Source organism: Oncorhynchus mykiss, chromosome 28, assembly GCF_013265735.2.
Source record: "Oncorhynchus mykiss isolate Arlee chromosome 28, USDA_OmykA_1.1, whole genome shotgun sequence".
Lineage (NCBI taxonomy): Eukaryota > Metazoa > Chordata > Actinopteri > Salmoniformes > Salmonidae > Oncorhynchus > Oncorhynchus mykiss.
The window spans coordinates 25212948-25234268 of NC_048592.1; the positions used below are offsets into that span (position 1 = coordinate 25212948).

The window sequence follows — 21321 nt, forward strand, 5'->3', positions numbered from 1 at the left end:
TACTCAACTAGTCTAAAGAAGGCCAGTTTTATTGCTTCTTTAAATCAGAACAACAGTTTTCAGCTGTGCTAACGTAATTGCAAAAGGGTTTTCTAATGATCAATTAACCTTTTAAAATGATAAACTTGGATTAGCTAACAACGTGCCGCTAGAACACAGGAATGATGGTTGCTGATAATGGGCCTCTGCACGCCTATGTAGATTTTCCATTAAAAAAATCTGCCGTTTCCAGCTACAATAGTCATTTACAACATTAACAATGACTACACTGGAAAATGATGTGGATATATTAAAGCAACATCTCAAGACATCAGTTAAAGCTTGGTCGCAAATGGGTCTTCCAAATGGACAATGACCCCAAGCATACTTCCAAAGTTGTGGCAAAATGGCTTTAAGGACAACAAAGTCAAGGTATTGGAGTGGACATCACAAAGCCCTGACCTCAATCCTATAGAAAATATGTGGGCAGAACTGAAAAGTGTGTATGAGCAAGGAGGCCTACAAACCTGAATCAGTTATACCATCTCTGTCAGAAGGAAGGGCCTAAATTCACCCAACTTATTGTGGGAAGCTTGTGGAAAACTACCCAACACATTTGACCCAAAATAAGCAATTTAAAAAGGCAATGTTACCAAATACTAATTGAGTGTATGTAAACTTCTGACCCACTGGGAATGTGATGAAATCAATCAATCATTCGCTCTACTATTATTCTGACATTTCACATTCTTAAAATAAAGTGGTGATCCTAACTGACCTAAGACAGGGAATTTTTACTAGGATTAAATGTCAGAAATTGTGAAAAACTTAGTTCAAAGGTATTTGGCTAAGGTGTATGTAAACTTCCAACTTCAACTGTATATATATATACACACACACACACACAGATATTTACATACTGGCCCCAGCTGGTTAAGTGATAGAAATAAGAGCCTCAGTAGGATTGACAGCCCATGATGACAAGTTGCCCTTAGGCACAGATCAAGGATCAGCTTATCCTCTCCACAACCTAACCACAACCACAGGGGAGACAAGAAAAACTTAGCTTTGGGGGCAACTTCATTCTACTTCCCTGTAGCCACCTTGGACACTTCACCATCATTACTAACCTGGTCCCAGATCAGTTCTTCTTGCTCTGGTTAACTCATGCATCCCAATAATAGTCAAAGGATCAGACTACATTATTCATAGTTGGGGAGAAGTGAACTACATGTAGTTTAACTAGTAATTTAACAGCCTTTTGCAGTAGCTTAGTGGTGAACTAAATTCAAATGTAGGTAGTGTTTTCAGTAGTTCATTACTTTTTTGCCATGTAGTGGTGTAGCTAACTACTGGAACTAGGCTACATAATTTATTTTCACAAAAAATTTAGTATGGTGGAAGTAGAAAATAATTTTCTTTTTCAGCATCAGATCTGCCTAATTATCCCTTGAAACAGTTTTTGTTTTTAATAGGCTAATTTACACATTCTGTTAACATCTGACTCCAGAGTGATCTGTCTTGCAATTTGTAGTCACTGACATTTCAGATTTAGATATGCAGTTAACTATATTCTACCTAACTGAAATAGTTTTCTGAAGGGTAACTTTAGTGTATCCTAACTTCTTCCAGTATGAAGTAATTGGTAACTTGGTAAACTATATTTCCAGAGTAGTTTCCCCAACACTGATTATTTATGACAAACAGGTTCTACGAGCCAACCTAGGCACATCACATCAGCCAGCCACAGAGGAACAGAGCCAGAAGGAGATTACATCACTAACACACAGAAAAAAAGAGTGACAGGACTTCATCTAGTCAAATCACTAAACACATACTCTTCCATAGAATAGAACCAATAGAGAAATAGAATAGAACCAGGAGAAAAAACAATATAAATGAGAAACAAACCGTTCAGAAAAATATAAGAAAAGCAAATTAAGAACGCGAGTTGCTTTAAAAAAATCTTTCATGGCTTTGAAACACTGATTTCTCTCAGACACAGGATGTTCATTGAATGGGCTTCGGAAGCGAATGAAGACAAACCGTATAAGTTAAAGAACCGTAATGTAACATGAACAGAACAACAAATATCACTACACCCCAAAAAAAACATATACAAGAAAAGAGATCCCTGCATAGACTCAAACCTGGATATGGGACATTTAAACCGAAGGGCCTCCTTTTTCAGGGTCATATTCATTGGTGTTTACTGTAGCAAAACATTTTGCAACGGAAAACAAGTGTTTCTTATTGGACAAGTTTAGGTAGTCGTTCCCTGTGTCAGTTTTCTTCCGTTTGGTGCCTAATGAACACGACTCAGGCCACAGTAACACAACAACAAACCAGTCTCCCATCGGGTGTCTGGACTACACACATGCCGGGGGGGGGGGGGGGGGGGGGGGGTGGCGGCATGAACATAGTGCCCGAAGCAGTCGTTTGTACAAACTTGTAATTTCCTGTGTCTCCGACCGGGTCATGTCAACGATGCCATCGTCATCATAGCAACACACAGACCCAGAAAAACCTTTGAAGAAGAGAAGCAACGGATGTCACTCCAACTGGCTTGGCCTCTCCGTCTTTGTTGGGGGTCTGGATTGACTGACAGTTATTTTCCAGAGTTATTTTCCGTTTGATTGTAACTAGTCGGAAGAGAAGTCAAGAGGTTGAGAAAGTACAATGGGTCGTTCCTCCTCTCTCCCTCTGTGTGTGTGTGTGTTTAACTTGCCGCCGTACATCCTCTCCAGTCTCCATGTCATCGTGGTAGTGTTTTTTAGATTCCTTGCATATGTCTTTACCTGTGTGTGTCTTAGAGAGTGTGTGTGTGTGTGTTACTTGCCACCGTACATCCTTTCGATGTCATCCTGGTAATGTGATTTGAGCTCCTTACGTTTGAGTTTGAATGCGTCCGTAACCAGGCCAGTCTCTGGGGTCCAGGGCTCTGCACTAAGACGGATCTTCTTAGGGATCTCAAAGCGCTCAAGTTTGGCTGTGGGAAACAACACTGGAATTTAGATACGTCATGACCATGAAGATGGGTGAGGGTTAGGAGGAGAAACAATACTCTTGATACAACCAGAAACCCCTTTCCTCTCTCTATCAGTCTCCCCTTTCTCCATTTCCTCTTCCCTCCCTCCCCAGTCTTCCCTAACTAACGCTTACTTTCCTCCCTCCCTCCATCCTACCTGACAGGGCGGCCTCGGTGATGATGCGGAGGACGTCTCTTTCCATGTCAGGGTTGTTACAGATCTCCTCCCAGCTGCCCCGTAACCCTCTCTGCTCCGCCAGCACTGTCAGCTGCTTTTGATTGGGCACCACAAAGCCAATCACATATGACTGGTCACTAAGAGAGGAGGGAAGTAGCATGAGTTTTATTAAGCCAATACAGTAGATCTGTATTTCCATTTTATATTATTAGATTAATAAGAATACTATGAGTTAATAAAGGTAGTAATTGAGAGAAAGATGAGTCAGAATAGGATAGAGCAGTGGTTCCCAACCTAGGGGTCGCCAAAGTGTCCTGGGGGAATAGCAGGGCCTCATTGATTTGAGGGGGGGGGCGGCTTCACTTTGAATGGGAATTACAATATTACAACATATTTGGTAGGGAAATAACATCAAATATGGGCAAGACTTGATTTCGTAGATTATTACCATGTAATAGCACACTCAACAATAGATATGTTAAACTACGTTGAATTACATACAGGAACCTGGTGGTGCATTTAACACATCTCGTTGAAATAGGGGTCCATGAGGGGGGAAAGGTTGGGAACCCCCAGGATATAGGATGGAGAGAGAGCACATGGATGGCACAGACAGGAGATGGAGACAGAAATAGAGATGGAAAGAGTTGACAAAGAGAGAGATAATAAGGGAATAGCAAGTAAGTCTGACAACACAGCAGACTGGCAAACACAGTAAATTGAGAAATCACGTAACTAAACAAAAATAAACTATACTATGGAACAAAGACTAATTATATAAAAGAATAATAGTAAAAAGCTCTGGAGTACTTTAAATTAAATTCTAGTCAAAAAAGCAAACTCAGCTCCATCCTTCATTGAGGCAGATGGCTTGTTCATAAAACCCTTTGATATTGCTAACCACATTAGCAAACTTCATTTGACAGGCAAATAACAAATGCTGAGCCTTCATATTCACGCATAATGGACCAAATAATGAAAGACTAGCACTGTAGTTTTGAGTTCCAAAAAGTGGGTGTGGAAGAGGTGAAACAATTGTTGCTATCTAAAAATAAGGACAATTCCCCTGGTACCAACAACCTGGGTGGTAAATTGCTGAGGTTGGTTGCGGAATACATTGTGACTCCTGTTTGCCACATCTTCAATTAAAGACTAGAAAACAGAGTGCGCGCCCAGACAAGGAAGGAGGCAAAAGTCACCGCTACTCAAGAATAGCAGAGCTCCCTTTAAATGGTTCAAACAGCCTGTTACAAGTGCTTAGTAAACTTTGTAAAAATGTGTGTTTGATCAAATAGAATGTTATTTTACAGAAAACAACTTTCAGCATGCTTATAGGGAAGGGCTCTCAACAAGGTCAGCACTGACACAAATGACTGATGATTGGATGAAAGAAATTAATAGTAAGAAGCTGTTTTGGGAGCTGTTTTGTTAGGCTTCAGTGCAGCTTTTGATGTCATTGATCATAACCTATTGCTGAAAAAAACATAGGTGTAATGGATTTGCATCTTCTGCCTTATTATGGATTGAGTTACTTATCTAATAGAACAGAGGGTTTTCGTTAATGCAAGCCACACTCATGCAAATTCATTTGACTGTGGTGTACCGCAGGGCAGCCAGCTAGGACTATTATTGATTTTTGTTTTTACAAATTACATTCCACTGACTTTGAATAAAGCCTGTGTGTCTGTACGCTGATGTCTCAACAGTATACACGTCGGCAGCAGTAGTAAAATAAATAACTCAGGCACTTAACATAGAGCTCCAGTCAGTTTTAGAAAGGGTAACTAGCAATAGGCGGGTGCTAAATATCTCAAAAACTAAAAGCTAGCTAACAATAAAACCACTAAAAAAAACAGATAGGGGACTGTGAAGAGAGACCCATTTGATATATACTGTATTGTACTATGTATTAGACGTAGATAGTGTGTCACTTTTCCCACATTGTTACATTACATCCTTATTCTAAAATTGATTAAATACATTTTATTCCTGTTACCATTGACCATCCTTGATGTTTCTACAACTTGATTAGAGTCCACCTGTGGTAAATTTAATTGATTGGACATGATTTGGAAAGGTACACTTCTGTCTATATAAGTCCCACAGTTGACAGTGCATGTCAAAGCAAAAAACCAAGCCATGAAGTTGAAGAAATTGTTCGTAGAGCTCAGAGACAGGATGGTGTCAAGGCACAGATCTGGGGATGGGTACCAAAAAATGTCTGCAGCATTGAAGGTCCCCATCATTCTTAAATGGAAGTTTGGAACCACCAAGACTCTTCCTAGAGCTGGCCGCCCGGCCAAACTGAGCAATCTGGGGAGAAGGGCCTTGGTCAGGGGGGTGCCCAAGAACCCGATGGTCACTGACAGAGCTCCAGAGTTCCTCTGTGGAGATAGGAGAACCTTCCAGAAGGATAACCATCTCTGCAGCACTCTACCAATCAGGCCTTAATGTTAGAGTGGCCCGACGGAAGCCACTCCTCAGTAAAAGGCACATGACAGCCCGCTTCGCTTCGCACCTAAAGGACTCTCAGACCATGAGAAAAAAGATTCTCTGGTCTGATGAAACAAAGATTGAACTCTTTGGCCTGAATGTCAAGCGTCACGTCTGGAGGAAACCTGGCACCATCCCTACGGTGAAGTAAAAAATGCTAATCATTTTTTTAAAGCATGGTGGTGGCAGCATCATGCTGTGGAGATGTTTTTCAGCAGCAGGGACCGGGAGACTAGTCAGCATCAAAAGAAAGATGAACAGAGCAAAGTACAGAGAGATCCTTAATGAAAAACAGATCCAGAGCGCTCAGGACCTCAGACTGGGGCCAAGGTTCACCTTCCAACAGGACAACGACCCTAAGCACACAGCCAAGACAATACAGGAGTGGCTTTGGGACAAGTCTAAATGTCCCTGAGTGGCCCAGCCAGAGCCCGGACTTGAACCCGATCTAATATCTATAGAGAAACTTGAAAATAACTGTGCTGCAACGCTCCCCAGCCAACCTGACAGGGCTTGAGAGGATCTGCATAGAAGAATGGGAGAAACTCCCCAAATACAAGTGTGCCAAGCTTGTAGCGTCATACCCAAGAAGACTCGAGGCTGCAATCGCTGCCAAAAGGTGCTTCAACCAAGGTATGAGTAAAGGGTATGAATACTTATCTAAATGTTATATTTCAGTTTCAAAGATTTCTAAACCAGTTTTTGCGTGTAGATTGAGGGGGAAAAACAATTGAATCTGTTATAGAATAAGGCTGTAAAGTAAAGAAAATTGGGGAAAAAAGGAAAGGTTCTGAATACTTTCTGAATCCTGTATGTAGTGATATGCAGGATGTGTGACACGTTTTATATGGAAGTAGTTCAGTCCTTGACTAATAATGATGTTTTGTCCTATGTATTATGTCATGTTTCATGTGATGCTTTGGCAGCAGCTAATGGGGATCCTAATAAATCCCCTATATATGGACAGTGACGCTAAAACTTTTAAATTTGGTTCTGTACTCCAGCATTTTGGATTTGAGATCAAGTGTTTCATATGAGGCAACAGTACAGAATGTCACCTTATATTTTAGGGTGTTTTCACACCTGTTTTCTGTTTGGAAATAAATGCACTATGTATCTAGTCTCCCCATTTGAAGGATTCAAGTATTTGGACAAATTCACTTGTAGTTTATTAAAGTAGTCAAAAGTTTAGTATTTGGTCCCAAATCCCTAGCACACAACACATTTATGGGATGCATTTGCAGTTTGTTTTGTTTGCGTTTCAGATTATGCTAAATAATGTAGGGTCATTTTGGAGTCACTTTTTATTCACAATTCAATGATGATTATCTGTAATCATGGTAGCATCCACACGAATGTAGAAGTGTTCAGAAACATTCTATTCTTATTTACAATAAAAGTGACTCCAAAATGTCTCAATACATTATTTACCATTAATTTCTATTGGGCACAAAAATTATCCGAAACAACCCAAACAAACTGAAAATGCATCCAACAAGTATGCAGAGTCACAAGCTTGATGTAGTTATTGCCTGCAATGACTGTGGAAACAAATAGTCAACTTTTGACTACTTATAAGTGCATTTGTCTTAACACCTTCAAATAGTGCTTTTATTTCTAAACAGTAAAACAGATATTTATGAAAATACCCTCAAATATAAGGTACTGAACTGTGAGACATTTGATCTCAAATCCAAGATGCTGAGGTATAGCGCCAAATTAAAAGTGTCAGTTTCACCATCCATATAAATAGGTATGGGAGTGTATATATAGAGTCTAGTCACACGGGTAGCATATAAAGTAATATGTGCAATGATTACCTGTTTGCGTAAGCACAGATGTTGTCTACGAAAGGGCAGTTCTTCAGCATGGCCTCCACCTTCCCCAGAGACACATACTCCCCAGCCTGGAGCTTCACCAGGTCCTTCTTACGGTCTACACAAGAGGAACACACTATTAGACACACACACACCACAATCCCCCTTCCACTACTGATGAGAACATGTTCTGCGCCTAAGCTAGGGGTCTCTAGTCTAGAATGTTCTCTTGGTCGCCTGGTTCGTCACCGATGATCTTGAGGCAGCCGTCAGGGTGGAGCTCCCCGATGTCTCCCGTACAGAACCAGCGCTGGCCGTTGCTGTCCACAAAGAAGTCCTCGCGGTTCTTCACCTCGTTCTTGTAGTAACCCATGGTCACATTGGGCCCGCCGATCACAATCTCACCTCTTGGGTTGGGCTTGTCTGTGCTGTAGTAACCGCCTGGGGATGAGAAGGAGAAGATGAGGGCTATTTTCAGCACCACCCCTTCCAATTCACCCAAGCCCCCAACCCCACTAACCTCAAACCTCCCAGCCCAACCCACCGAAATCCACCCTCCAGTCTCACCTGTACTCTTCCCAGCCCTCCCCTACTATCACCCATTCTACAGTCCCAATGCCATGTACTCACCCTCTTCCCAGTCCTTGAGGGTGATCTCAGAGCAGACCAGAGGAGCTCCGACCCGGCCTGTGCTGTAGTCCCACACTGACACAGAGTGAAAAAATAAGTGTGAGAACATAGCATAGCACACTAGTGTGTACAATCACTTGGCTTTCTCTCTATCACGCCCCATCCTGCTCTCCCAGGCAGCGGGAGTCTTCATCCTCCCTCCCTTCTTATTAGACCTCCTTCATCTACCTTCCCTCTAACCCTCCCTCTTACTCTCACTGATGGTGCCAGCTCCGCAGGTCTCAGTGAGGCCATAGCCCTGGCCCACGGGACAGCAGAGGCAGATGTTCATGAAGCGTTGTGTGGCGGCAGAAAGGGGCGCGCCGCCTGACAACAGCACCCGCATGTGACCTCCTAACAACGAGCGCACCTTCCTAAACACCAGACTGGAGAGAGAGAGCGGTGGGGGGAGAGAGAGAAAAAAATACGTCTGAAAAGAGGATATGACAGTGAGTCAGAGGATACAGAGCCTTCAGAAAATATTCACACCCCAGACTTTTTCCACATTTTGTTGTGTTACAGCCTGAATTAAAAATGAATTCCATTTAGATTTTTTTTGCCACAGGCCTACACACACAATACCCCATAATGTCAAAGTGGAATTATGTTCTTTGCATTTTTTTTATACAAATTCATTAAAAAAAATAAAAATTGGAATAAGTCAAGGGGTATGAATACTTTCTGATGGCACTGTAACTATAACACCAAGGCAAACAACAAGTCATTCACCACACAGTAAAAACCTGTGTGACCGTATGTTTCTTTTTAATGCAAGAACCCCCCCACAGCAACGCCCCAAGCTACATCGAGAGTATTGGTTTGTTTGTTGTGCGCACCACTGAGCAAGTGAAAGGGGAAAAAGTGGAATTATAGTCTATCAATCATTACTCATTGTGTGTGTGTGTGTGTGTGTGTGTGTGTGCGCACATTCGTTTGTTTGTTTGCTGTGCAACAGGTGTGTGTTACCTGTCACAGAGCGGGGTCCTGTAGCCCTTGGTCATCTGTTCCATCTTATAGTTGTAGGCCAACACAAACAGGGTTCTCTGCACACTGCTCATCTCCTCCACCTTGGTCATCACATTCTTATAGATGCGATCCATGATTTCCTATAGGAGGGAGACAGAGGGACAGAGAAGGAAAGGGGAAAAATACCACTTCAATTAAAGGGGCCATGCCAAAACGTTCTGTGTATCTTACTCAGGTCATAGAATTTGCACTGGTGTTTAATTTAACTGAATATTAACCGTTTATATATTTTATGGTAGCTTTGGAGACAAGGACATGTAAAAGACGTCTGATTGGGTGCTTACAGGTACAGCAGCCATGAGTGTAGGCTTCAGAACACTGGTGTCTCCTTTACTGCCCTTCTTAATCTTTGTCGACTGGGATGGAGAGAGAAGAGAGAGGAAAGAGAGTGGATCAGTGAGAGGGCAGAGAACAGGAAGAGAGCTTAGAAGAGATCTGGTGGTGGTGCTTGGCATGCGTGGGATTATTTCTTGGCTTGTGTGTGCTTGGCTTGTGTGTGTGTGTACCTGGTCTGCTAGCGTCTGTGGGGAGGAGTATCCGATGCGGCAGCCGTGAGAGATACACACCATCTCTGCACTGAGCTCCAGAACATGAGCCAGCGGTAGGTACCCAATGTAGGTGTCTGTCTCACTGCACGAATGGAAACAAAACCATTTTACTCAACAGCCAAACATACAGACACACAACATACTACAGAGGGAAGGAGACGCTGAGGAGGTGAGAGACGAGAGGAGAACGAGAGAGAGAGGTTGACATACTATAGGGGAAAAGGTGGCAAACAGAGAATAATGAAAAGAGAAAAAGAGAGACAGTGATCTGGGCACATGAGGGGGAAGAGGCATTGAGAGAGAGGGGGGAAAAAAGGAGAGAGAATCTAGAAGACACCCTAGTGCTCTGTACGTACTCCAGGTCTGGGATGCGCTCTGCCATGCCCGTGATGCCCGCGATGATGTTGCTATGGGAGATCATCACACCCTTGGGGATGCCGGTGGAGCCGCTGGTGTACATGATGACAGCGATGTCAGAGGGCAGGGGCTGCCGGCGTGCCACCGCCACTACACACAGCCACGTAGAGGGAGAGGGGAGCAGCAGGGAGGTTAGAGGTCACACAGACCAAGACCTTCGGGTCAGAACATTGCACAATGCGGGAGCATCAGAGTACGGATATCTTTCTGTCAAGAGAGCACGCACAGGGCCAATACAATCTGATAGACAATGACAGAGAGGGTACATATCACCATATGGGTACAGAGTCACTAAGAACACAGGGCTAATACAATCTGATAGACTATGACAGAGAGGGTACATATCACCATATGGGTACAGAGTCACTAAGAACACAGGGCCAATACAATCTGATAGACTATGACAGAGAGGGTACATATCACCATATGGGTACAGAGTCACTAAGAACACAGGGCTAATACAATCTGATAGACTATGACAGAGAGGGTACATATCACCATATGGGTACAGAGTCACTAAGAACACAGGGCTAATACAATCTGATAGACAATGACAGAGAGGGTACATATCACCATATGGGTACAGAGTCACTAAGAACACAGGGCAGAAGTACTATACCGTGTCACACATCACATAGACCCCAACATACAACATACAACCTACCCACCCCCACGCCTTACTGTTGTCGGGTCGAGAGCCCAGCTCCTGCACGGCGACCAAGTTGTGGACCATGATGCCGCGGGGGAAGCCAGGCCAGCTGGTTGGCTTACTGTCCACCACGATAATGTGCTGCAGCCGAGGCACCTCTAACAGGATCGCCTGGGAGGAGAGGGGAGGAGGAGAGAGTAAGTAGCTATTGACTGAGTAAGTCAAATGCGTGTTTGAGATCGACTACATTGCAGTTGGACAGACACACACACACACACACCTTTAAGTCCTGTTAACACGTCAGGCATTGTAAATACGTGTGACTTTAGGAAAGAAAAGAACTGGCTCTATGGATACAAAGAAATGTTAAACTTGTCCAACACTTAAGAAAATACTGTAACCATTTGTACTGTTCAGAGAACTTCACACACACCACTCTTGCATATGCAGCCTACATTTTAAGCATCTCTTTGAGTATCCTATTATTTTTCAGTTCTTCCTGTGCCAAATGTGTGCATAGCCTAGTCAGGGGACAAGTTATCAGGTTGCTAGCTAGCTAGGTAGCATATGACTATCTAGCTAAACAAAACAAACAAAAAAAGAGAGGCTCACGAGTAGTTTCAAACGGCCCGCGACACACGCACGAATCCCGAAGAAAAAACATTGGTCCGGTAATATTTGGCGTAACTTCTACATGATTGTGGCTAGAGGCACACGATCTTCAGCTCTTAAAATGGTCAGTGAAGAAACACGTACGCTTAAAAGGATCCATGCGGTGAAGAAATGGAGACGCAATTAACAGCATCCCAAAACATTCAGCCGATAAGCATCTCACGTTAACTTTAACAGCCCTAGTTCCAATGCAGATTTATGGGTGAACGTATTCATAACGTGTGGGCATATTTTCAATATAAACCATCTAGTTTGCCATAACAGGACATGGGGTAACACCATTTCAAATGTGGGCATATTTCAATATCTGGCTGGAGTTTGTACTGTCTCATATGGCATCGCAGGAAGTAATCAGGACAAGGCGAGCAGAGCCTACCTTGAGACGGCTGTGTAGCAGGTCTTTGCTGGTAATGATGTGGGTGATCTCTGTTTCATTGAGACCGTGGGCGATGGCCGCTCCGCCCAGAGTAGAGTACAACGTCACCACTGGTAGAATAACACACTGGGTTAGAGATTCATCCTACGAAAGAAGGTGCGTGAGTGTGTTTCTGTGCTGCTATAATGTGTGTTACGGTCTGTCACATAACCACTCACATGGGAAGTTGTATATGAAGCAGGCCTGTGCTGCTATCATCCACTCAGCCCTGGTCTCACAGAAAATGGCGATGTTACACTGAGGCCTCTGGCCCAGCGCAGCCAGACCACTGCCAAAACACACTGCTGCCTGGTAGGTCTCCTCGTACGACATCCACTGATACTCCCCTAGGATAACCTTCACAAATAACACATACTAGTAGTGCGCTACTAAACAGTCACACACCGACAGCACTATTATCCCAGAATTAACTATAAAAACCAGAGTCATACACAACCTCTGCAGCGTTCAAAAGTGGTCAGACAGTGCCATCTAATGTCCTCCTAGTACTACTGCAACAGCAGTGAGGAGGCTTTCTCATGCACAACATAAAACACAACATATCACACATTACATCCAGAAAGCTATCCAAATCCACTTTTCCCCTCTCTTCCTCACCTTCTTGAAGACCTTCCCGTTGGGTTGGAGCTCGTCCTCCTCGTTCAACACCTCTCTGGTGCCCAGGCAGTCCCTCTCTGGGAACCTGGTCGCCCCGTGCACCATCACCTTGTCCAGGGTGTCCACCCCCAGGTGCAAGGACCACACCAGCTTCTGATGGATACCGCCCGCTTGGTTGGTCGCCCGGTAAGGGCCCGCTGGACGCCCACTCACCGACCGCGCCTTGACCCGCCGTGCCCGGTCTAGGTTGGTGCCGGCACCCGAGAGGAAGTACCATGGCAGGAAGGTAATGAAAGAGCAGACCCAGACCACTGAGCGGAAGACTTGCAGCAGCAGCGGGTTCATGTCCTCTTTCAGTTTCATCTTGCAGGTCAGGGTTCAAGGGTCAGGGGGTGGAGTCAGTTGAGGTGGGCAGGAAGGGTGAGGGACACACCCAGATACTTATTTTGGAGACTGGTTGTGTTCCTTGTCATGCACTGGTGGTCCCTTTGGTGGATCTGCTTGGACTAGCAGACGCTGCTCGGTAGAAGAGTCAGGTTACCTGTAGGGAGAGAACAGACAACACACGTCAGAGATGAAGACAGGCGGTGGAGCGGGAGGGATAGACAGATCAAATGTTGTTTTGTTTTTAAATGAGACTCAAACAAAACATTAGTAACGTACCAATACTGGCAGTCATGCTAGGCAAGCAGGTATCAGATAACACCTAATCAACGGTGAACCTACAAAACAACAACCAATCAACAATATGGCATGCAGACATGATGCAATATGGCATGAAGCTCTACCAAACTGTATTGTTGGGTTGTGTATCTTGCACCATCCTGTGTTTGGGTCTGTATACTATCTGCACAAGCCAGCTGCAGGGACAGGGTGTAGACTGGCAGGAAAATGTGATAAATCAATGTCTGGGGAGGAGGCACATCCCTATTCTCTCCTCAGCCTCTTCCTTGGTCAGCAGCACTATTCCTGTTCACTTCCTCTCTCGCTCTCTCTGGCATAAGGACACAAAAGCCAGGGGTGGGTGGGTCATTCATTTGGCACCAAATGGAAGAAACAGGGTGGGACGACTTAAACCTGTCCAATAAGAAATACAAATGTTTGTTTTCTGTTGCAAAATCTTTTACTACGATGTTCCCTAACAAATACGACCTGGGGTTGGGTTGGGCTTGGTGGGTCTCCGTTACACAAAGCATAACTGTGGTTGAAATAATTAACAAATACGTGGTCTATTGCAGTGGAATAACAAACAAAACACTTTAGGCCTACCCATGTCCATCCACACCTCTCTAAACCTGATCAGAACATATTACTGTACCCTGGGCCTAACATCACAACGACACTTCTTCAAATATTAACAACGTGAATTTCCCCATTCCCAAATAGGCTACAACATGTCAGTCCAGTCCAGTATTTAAAGATTGAATCCGCATTTGGGGAAACCATTTCTATTTGGTATTAAACAGATTGGCAACCTGTGCTACCAACCTTCTTTGTAATAATAACAACATTTTCTACTACTACTATTAGGCTACTATTGCTAGATAAGACTACAGTGCATGGGGCTATGCTATTGTTTATGGTTTGTAGAATCTCGTACTTATCTTTACGGTATTACTACTAGAGGTCGAACGATTATGATTGTTCAACGCCGATACCGATTAATCGGACGATTTATTTATTTGTAATAATGACAATTACAACAATACTGAATGAACACTTATTTTAACTTAATATAATACATCAATAAAATCAATTTAGCCGCAAGTAAATAATGAAACATGTTCAATTTGGTTTAAATAATGCAAAAACAAAGTGTTGGAGAAGAAAGTAAAAGTGTGTGTGTGCCATGTAAAAAGCTGACGTTTAAGTTCCTTGCTCAGAACATGAGAACATATGAAAGCTGGTGGTTCCCTTTAACATGAGTCTTCAATATTCCAAGGTAAGAGGTTTTAGGTTGTAGTTATTATATTATTTATAGGACTATTTATCTCTATACCATTTGTATTTCATTAACCTTTGACTATTGGATGTTCTTATAGGCACTTTAGTATTGCCAGTGTAACAGTATAGCTTCCGTCCCTCTCCTCACCCCTACCTGGGCTCGAACCAGCAACACAACGACAACAGCCACCCTCGAAGCAGCGTTACCCATGCAGAGCAAGGGGAACAACTTCTAGAAGTCTCAGAGCGAGTGACATTTGAAACGCTATTAGCGCACGCTAACTAGCTAGCCATTTCACTTCGGTTACACCAGCCTCATCTCGGGAGTTGATAGGCTTGAAGTCATAAACAGCGCAATGCTTGACGCACAACGAAGAGCTGCTGGCAAAACGCACGAAAGTGCCGTTTGAATGAATGTTTACGTGCCTGCTTCTGCCTACCACCGCTCAGTCAGATACTTAGATACTTGTATACTCGGTCAGATTATGTACAACGCAGGACACGCTAGATAATATCTAGTAATATCATCAACCATGTGTAGTTAACTAGTGATTATGTTTGATTGTTTTTTATAAGATAAGTTTAATGCTAGCTAGCAACTTACCTAGCAACTTACTTTACTGCACTCCTTGTGGAGTGCAAGGAGAGAGAGGCAGGTCGTTATTGCATTGGACTAGTTAACTGTAAGGTTGCAAGGATGGATTCCCCGAGCTGACAAGGTGAAAATCTGTCGTTCTGCCCCTGAACGAGGCAGTTAACCCACCGTTCCTAGGCCGTCATTGAAAATAAGAATGTGTTCTTAACTAACTTGCCTAGTTAAATAAAGGTATAATATATATATATATATATATATTATTATTATTTTTATTTTTTTTTTTATTTATTTTTTTTTTAAATCGGCAAATCGGCGCCCAAAAATACTGATTTCCGATTGATTAATCGGTCAACCTCTAATTACTACCATCACAAATGCTTCATTGAAGAGATAACTGATTATATCCATACCGCTGTGATTCAACCATCTGTGGTTGTTAGTATATCACATCTTAGTATATCTTTCTGCAATTGTCGAGCCCTTTGCCTTATCTCAGTGTTCATGCTTCAAAACTAGGATTAGGTTCCATAACACATTGAGAGCGTTGCTACTATACTTGAGCTAGATTTCCTCCCAAGAGATTTTGTTCCATAAAAAGTAATTAACCTCAAGGGAGACTATAGGCCTATTTGTGCATGTAGAGAAGTAGAATAACCCTGTTACACACACTTCCCTTAATAAGTAGGTATTCGTACACGTTGTGTGGGAAGCTAGGCTGAGGCTAAACTAACCCATGACCTTCCAGAAGAGAACTCTGTCTGTACCCCGGTCAATGATCGTGCATTCTTGACTCTTAAACCAGCAGCCTATGATGTTGATGCACACATCACCAAGACAGAATACTATAAAATAGTCAAGCTACTGATGCAAAGTACCACAGCTCTTTGTCAAATTTCTGTTGATTCATTCACCAGAAATGTAAGGCTTTGTCACCCGAAGAGCAGATATACAGGTCCAGCCTCTATAGAAAAGAGGCTAGAGGTTAGGGCAATTACATGGTAATGGTGTGACACTGTGACTCAGATTTCTCACTTTAAAAATGTATGTCAAGCAAAAACCGATGACTGCAAAGTTCAACAAACACTACAACTCTGCACATGGACAACTTAACAATTTCCACAGAAATGTGTACAAAAACACATTTACTTGAAGACCAGTGCAGATGCAAAGTTTGATAACAGAATCACGGCACAAATAGCACAAACTGCCATTCTGTTACCAAACCTTGCATCTGCACCTTGTTCAAGTAAATGTGTTTTTTGTTACATTTTTTGGAAATGTGCAATCATTGTTTTTTACTTGACATACAGTGCATTTGGAAAGTATTCAGGCCCCTTGACTTTTTCCAGATTGTGTTACATCACAACCTTAATCTAAAATGGATTAAGTTAACTTTTTCCACATCAATCTACACACAGTACCCCATAATGACAAAGCAAAAACAGGTTTTTAATATAAAAAATAAAAACAAAAATCCCTTATTATATAAGTATTCAGACCCTTTGCTATGAGACTCAAAATTGAGCTCAGGTGCATCCTGTTTCCAATGATCATCCTTGAGATGTTTCTACAATTTTGTTGGGAGTCCATCTGTTGTAAATTCTCTTGATTGGACATGATTTGGAAAGGCACACGCCTGTCTATCAGATCCCACAGTTGACCGTGCTTGTCAGAGCAAAAGCCAAGCCATGAGATCTAAGGAATTGTCCGTAGTGCTCCGAGACAGGATTGTGTCTAGACACAGATCTGGGGAAGGATGGTCAAAAACAATATGCAGCACTGAATGTGAACACAGTGGCCTCCATTATTCTTAAATTGAAGAAGTTTGGAACCACCAAGACTCTTCCTAGAGGTGGCTGCCCGGCCAAACTGAGCAATCAGGGGAGAAGGGCCTTGGTCAGGGAGGTGACCAAGAACAAAATGGTCACTCTGACAGAGCTCCAGAGTTCCTCTGTGGAGATGGGAGAACTTTCCAGAAGAACAACCATCTCTGCAGCACTCCACCAATCAGGCCTTTATGGTAGAGTGGCCAGATGGAAGCCACTCCTCAGTAAAAGGCACATGACAGCCAGCTTGGAGTTTGCCAAAAGCCACCTAAAGACTCTCAGACCATGAGAAACGAGATTCTCTGGTCTGAATGCCAAGCTTCACGTCTGGAGGAAACCTCACACCATCCCTGCGGTGAAGCATGGTGGTGGCAGCATCGTGCTGTGGGGATGTTTTTCAGCGGCTCCAGAGCACTCAGGACCTCAGACTGGGGCAAAGGTTCACCTTCCAACAGGACATTGACCCGAAGCACACAGCCAAGACAATGCAGGAGTGGCTTCAGGAAAATGTCCTTGAGTGGCCCAGCTAGAGCCTGGACATAAACCAGATTGAATATCTTGGGAAAGACCTAAAAATAGCTGTGCCGCGACACTCCCCATTCAACCTGATTGATCTTGAGAGGATCTGCAGAGAAGAATGAGAGAAACTCCACAAATACAGGTGTGCCAAGCTTGTAGCATCATACCCAAGACTCTGGGCTGTAATCGCTGCCAAAGGTGCTTCAACAAAGTACAGAGTAAAGGGCCTGAATACTTACGTAAATGTATTATTTCAGATATTTATTTTTAATACATTTTCAAAAATGTCTAAACCTGTTTCTGCTTTGTCATTATGGCGTATTGTGTGTAGATTGTTTCCCCCCCCCTCATCAATGTAATCCATTTTAGAATAAGGCTGTAACATAAAATTTTGAAAAAGTCAAGAGGTCTGAATACTTTCCTAATGCCCTGTACATTTTAAAGTGAAAAAAAAAATCTGTCTCTCAGTGTCACTCTATTACTGTGGAATTGCCCGCTAATAACTGCCTAAGGACATACCTCAGAAGACCAACCAGTCAAGTTTTAGGCTACTCTGTGTCTCCATGTACATGAGTCATGACACAGTAATAATGGCTGACAGACCATATGGCTTAATGGGATGCAAACTGAAATTCAGGCCTAACAGCACAGAAATATCTAGTTAGGCCTACTCCAGTAAATGTAAACAAATGAGTCATTGTTTTTCGTTATGGTTAGGGAAAGCCTAGGTCAAGTCTGGTTCTGCTCTCAAAAACAGAACTCTCAATCACCCAGAAGGCATGTGTAAACTGTCTACCTTCACTCGACCAGAAAGTAAAGACAACATTCCTAGAGTCTTTGAGAGAGAGATAGTGTCTGTTGTTAATTAAAAACAAAAAAGGACAGATAATCTGGAGAAATCCACCACTGTCCACCAGCGTCATCATAAACAGTTTACACATGAACTATGGCTCTAGCCACTTTAAACAATGCTACCTTATATAAATGTTACTTACCCTACATTATTCATCTCATATGCATACGTATATACTGTACTCTATATCATCGACGGTATCCTTATGTAATACATGTATCACTAGCCACTTTATACTATACTATGCCACTTTGTTTACATACTCATCTCATTTGTACATACTGTACTCGATACCATCTACTGTATCTTGCCTATGCTGCTCTGTACCATCACTCATTCATATATCCTTATGTACATATTCTTTATCCCCTTACACTGTGTACAAGACAGTAGTTTTGGAATTGTTAGTTAGATTACTTGTTATTACTGCATTGTCGGAACTAGAAGCACAAGCATTTCGCTACACTCGCATTAACATCTGCTAACCATGTGTATGCGACAAATAAAATTTGATTTGATTTGATTTGATGTGGTGCCATAGCATCAGTTGCTGGCATACTGGCATAGGTTAATCAAATCAAGGTACCTGACCATCCTAAACTGGGTCACACAGTCAGACCATAGCTATCTGTTATGCTACCGGTATGTTAGCTAGTTAGATAAAACACACAAAAACATATAGCCTACGTTATTTAACAAACAACCCTAATAAAATGCAATCAAACGTGACATAAATGGGTAGATCAATACACTCAAAATGCCATGAAGAATCCCTTTTGTCACAACCACCGTCTATGCTAGCTAGCTACATAGTAGCTTACTTTAACGCTGCCAGACAGGTGGAGGGACGCAAGACAGCGCCTATCAAATGCTATCGACGTTAGCATCACCATCATCAGCCCGGCATTACAGGTGTGCTGTGGCTTAGAGAGACACACAAGCTAACTAATACCAAAAAGACGTTTCGACCAAAGCCAGCTGGCATTGGTCTCATTTCAATTACAAAGAATAACATTTGATCTGTCGAAAGATAGGTAGCAAGCTACGAAAGAGCATTACTAGCCAGCTAACGTTAGCTAGCTAACATTGCAGCACATCTGCAAGAATCGAGAGCACAGACAATGCAATCTCACCTCTTTCTCGCCCGCTATTCTCGCGGCTCTTGGAATAATTTCGTCAATACAAAAATCATTTGCTGGCTTTTGTCATCATGTCACGCCCAAACATCAAAGCAATGGTGCCAATGTATACATCAAACTAAGAGATTGTAGTGGAAATCTGCGGGCATCTATGGCCCTTGTTATCAGCCCGGAAGTGATGGGGAAAAAGTTGTCAAGACAGAGGCAGTTCTCCTGTCTGCGATTGGACCGCTGAAAGTGGCGCGTGCTAGAGGCAGCAGTGATGTCAACGGGGTTACTGGCGTTCAGAGAGGAGGACCTGCCGAATGTGTCGATAGTGATGATGATGATGATGATGATGATGTACCACTTCACGACTTCACGAGGGTCAGCACGCCAGAGCAAGACCAGTGCAATGATCTGATGATCTATAAATGCCAATTTATGCTTGATCTGAAAATGTGGGCCAGAGGCTTAAATGTGACATAATTGTGGAGCCTCCAGAGGCTTGCAGGGGCCAACATCGAGCTCCATACCACATTGCCATGAGTCACAAATTTTGCAAGCTCCATATAGCTCCACATTAGATGGAGGTGGGAGGTCCTGTATAAACACAAACTCACTTCCAAGACAACTTCCTTCATAACAGTTCTGCTCTGCAAAGCACAAGTATGAATGCTGAGGCCACACCACAGCAAATGCTGTACAGTCACTGCAGATGTCTGATTGAACATGCAGAGTATTTTACAGCCTCTGCAGAAGTTAGGGCATTCCTACTTCTTGCACTTCATGGAGCAGAGCAGAGCTGTTCTGAAGCAAGTTGTCAAGGAAGTGTTGTCACAACCTGTTATGGAACCTCCAAACCAAGCATAAATTGGCTTTTACAATGTGGAAGGCTCCATATTGCTCCGCATTAACATGATTGGTTGACAGTAGTTGGGGGCGGTACATCCTGTATAAACACAAACTTACTTCCTTGACAACTTCCTTGACAACAAACATGGAAAACGTTGATCGAAAGTCTGTAGACAAAGACAATACAGTATGAAGATAAAACTGCTTTTCCAATATAAATCCCAGAATACAATTGTAGGAGATGTAATTTCGACATTGGCTAACTAAGCTCATGTGCAGAAGCACATCATCGGGTCTAACGGTCATCTTGCGCCCTACTGTGCATATCCAGGCCGTCATGTCAAAGGCACTCCTTTGATATAAAGTTGTTTTTGATGAAAATTATAATGTGTCAGTTTGTCACTTTCACAAGGTTGGAGTAATAACATGTTCAACTACTTTAGGTTGTGCCTTTAGATTTTGAGAAAATGTAGAACTGAGGAGTACTTTTTTACTTCTCTCATTGACTTCTCAAACCCTAAACCCTGGCTTGGTCTATTTGGTCTCTTTCACAAGCGTTCTTTTAAGTCTCACGATGTTGCATCTCTGGGTTTAGAAACTCTGTGCTATAGACCCCTTTTCAGTGCATCACACATGGATGCAGGTGACTTTTGGCTGCAGTAAAATGCTCTGCATGGTTGATCTGATGTCTGCAGTGGCTGTACAGCGTTTACTGTGATGTGGCCTTTGCGAAAGTCAGAATATTCAAACTTCTTGCACTTTGGGAAGCTGCCATATGCATCCAAATAATTGGTCTGCACTGCACCACTCTAGTGATTCAGGGCTAATCTCTATAGCCATCCAGCTAATTACAAGCAACTGGCTAAACAAAAAGACAAGACCATACCTCTTCTGAGATGTTGGAGTCCGTTTCCCAGTGCTTGACATAGGAGCTCAGACAAGATAGCATAAAGTAAAAAGACTGCACCTTTTTTCCAAGCTGCATCTCCGTCCCAATTCTCCCCATTACCTTCCAGCAAAATGAACCTACAATTAGGCTATTGTTTATATGTATATTTCACACTATGTTCAGGTCAAATTTGGAGTATAATGCTTGTATGGA

At 42.9% G+C, this 21321-nt stretch overlaps 1 protein-coding gene across 2 annotated transcripts; it reads right to left on the bottom strand.

The window, feature by feature from the left end:
* Positions 1-2394: 2394 nt before the first annotated feature.
* LOC110508788 (long-chain-fatty-acid--CoA ligase 3) lies at positions 2395-19583 on the bottom strand. Of its 2 annotated transcripts, none has more exons than XM_036966572.1 (16): positions 19380-19583; positions 12915-13050; positions 12510-12884; positions 12071-12248; positions 11853-11962; positions 10837-10975; positions 10095-10245; positions 9697-9820; positions 9475-9546; positions 9131-9270; positions 8378-8550; positions 8126-8200; positions 7745-7936; positions 7499-7613; positions 3165-3322; positions 2395-2968 (listed from the first exon to the last, which is right to left on the bottom strand). In XM_036966572.1, the coding sequence occupies exons 3-16, from the start codon at positions 12870-12872 to the stop codon at positions 2811-2813; spliced, it is 2148 nt and encodes a 715-aa protein (XP_036822467.1). In that variant the 5' UTR covers positions 12873-12884; positions 12915-13050; positions 19380-19583; the 3' UTR covers positions 2395-2810. The 2 variants fall into 2 exon arrangements, with proteins under 2 accessions (XP_036822467.1, XP_021445288.1); XM_021589613.2 differs by adding an exon at positions 13173-13231 and having other exon boundaries at positions 12510-13050.
* Between the last annotated feature and the right edge of the window lie 1738 nt (positions 19584-21321).

What these genes read in the sequence shown, in the direction of transcription:
- LOC110508788 (XM_036966572.1), bottom strand. Translation starts at nt 12,872, where the DNA reads ATGAAACTGAAAGAGGACATGAACCCGCTGCTGCTGCAAGTCTTCCGC. An exon ending in CGGCTGCCTCAAGATCATCG is followed by an intron (nt 7,614 to 7,744) that starts GTGACGAACCAG and finishes CCTCTTGTGTAG; the next exon opens with ACCGTAAGAAGGACCTGGTG. An exon ending in ATCTGTGCTTACGCAAACAG is followed by an intron (nt 3,323 to 7,498) that starts GTAATCATTGCA and finishes CTCCTCTCTTAG; the next exon opens with TGACCAGTCATATGTGATTG.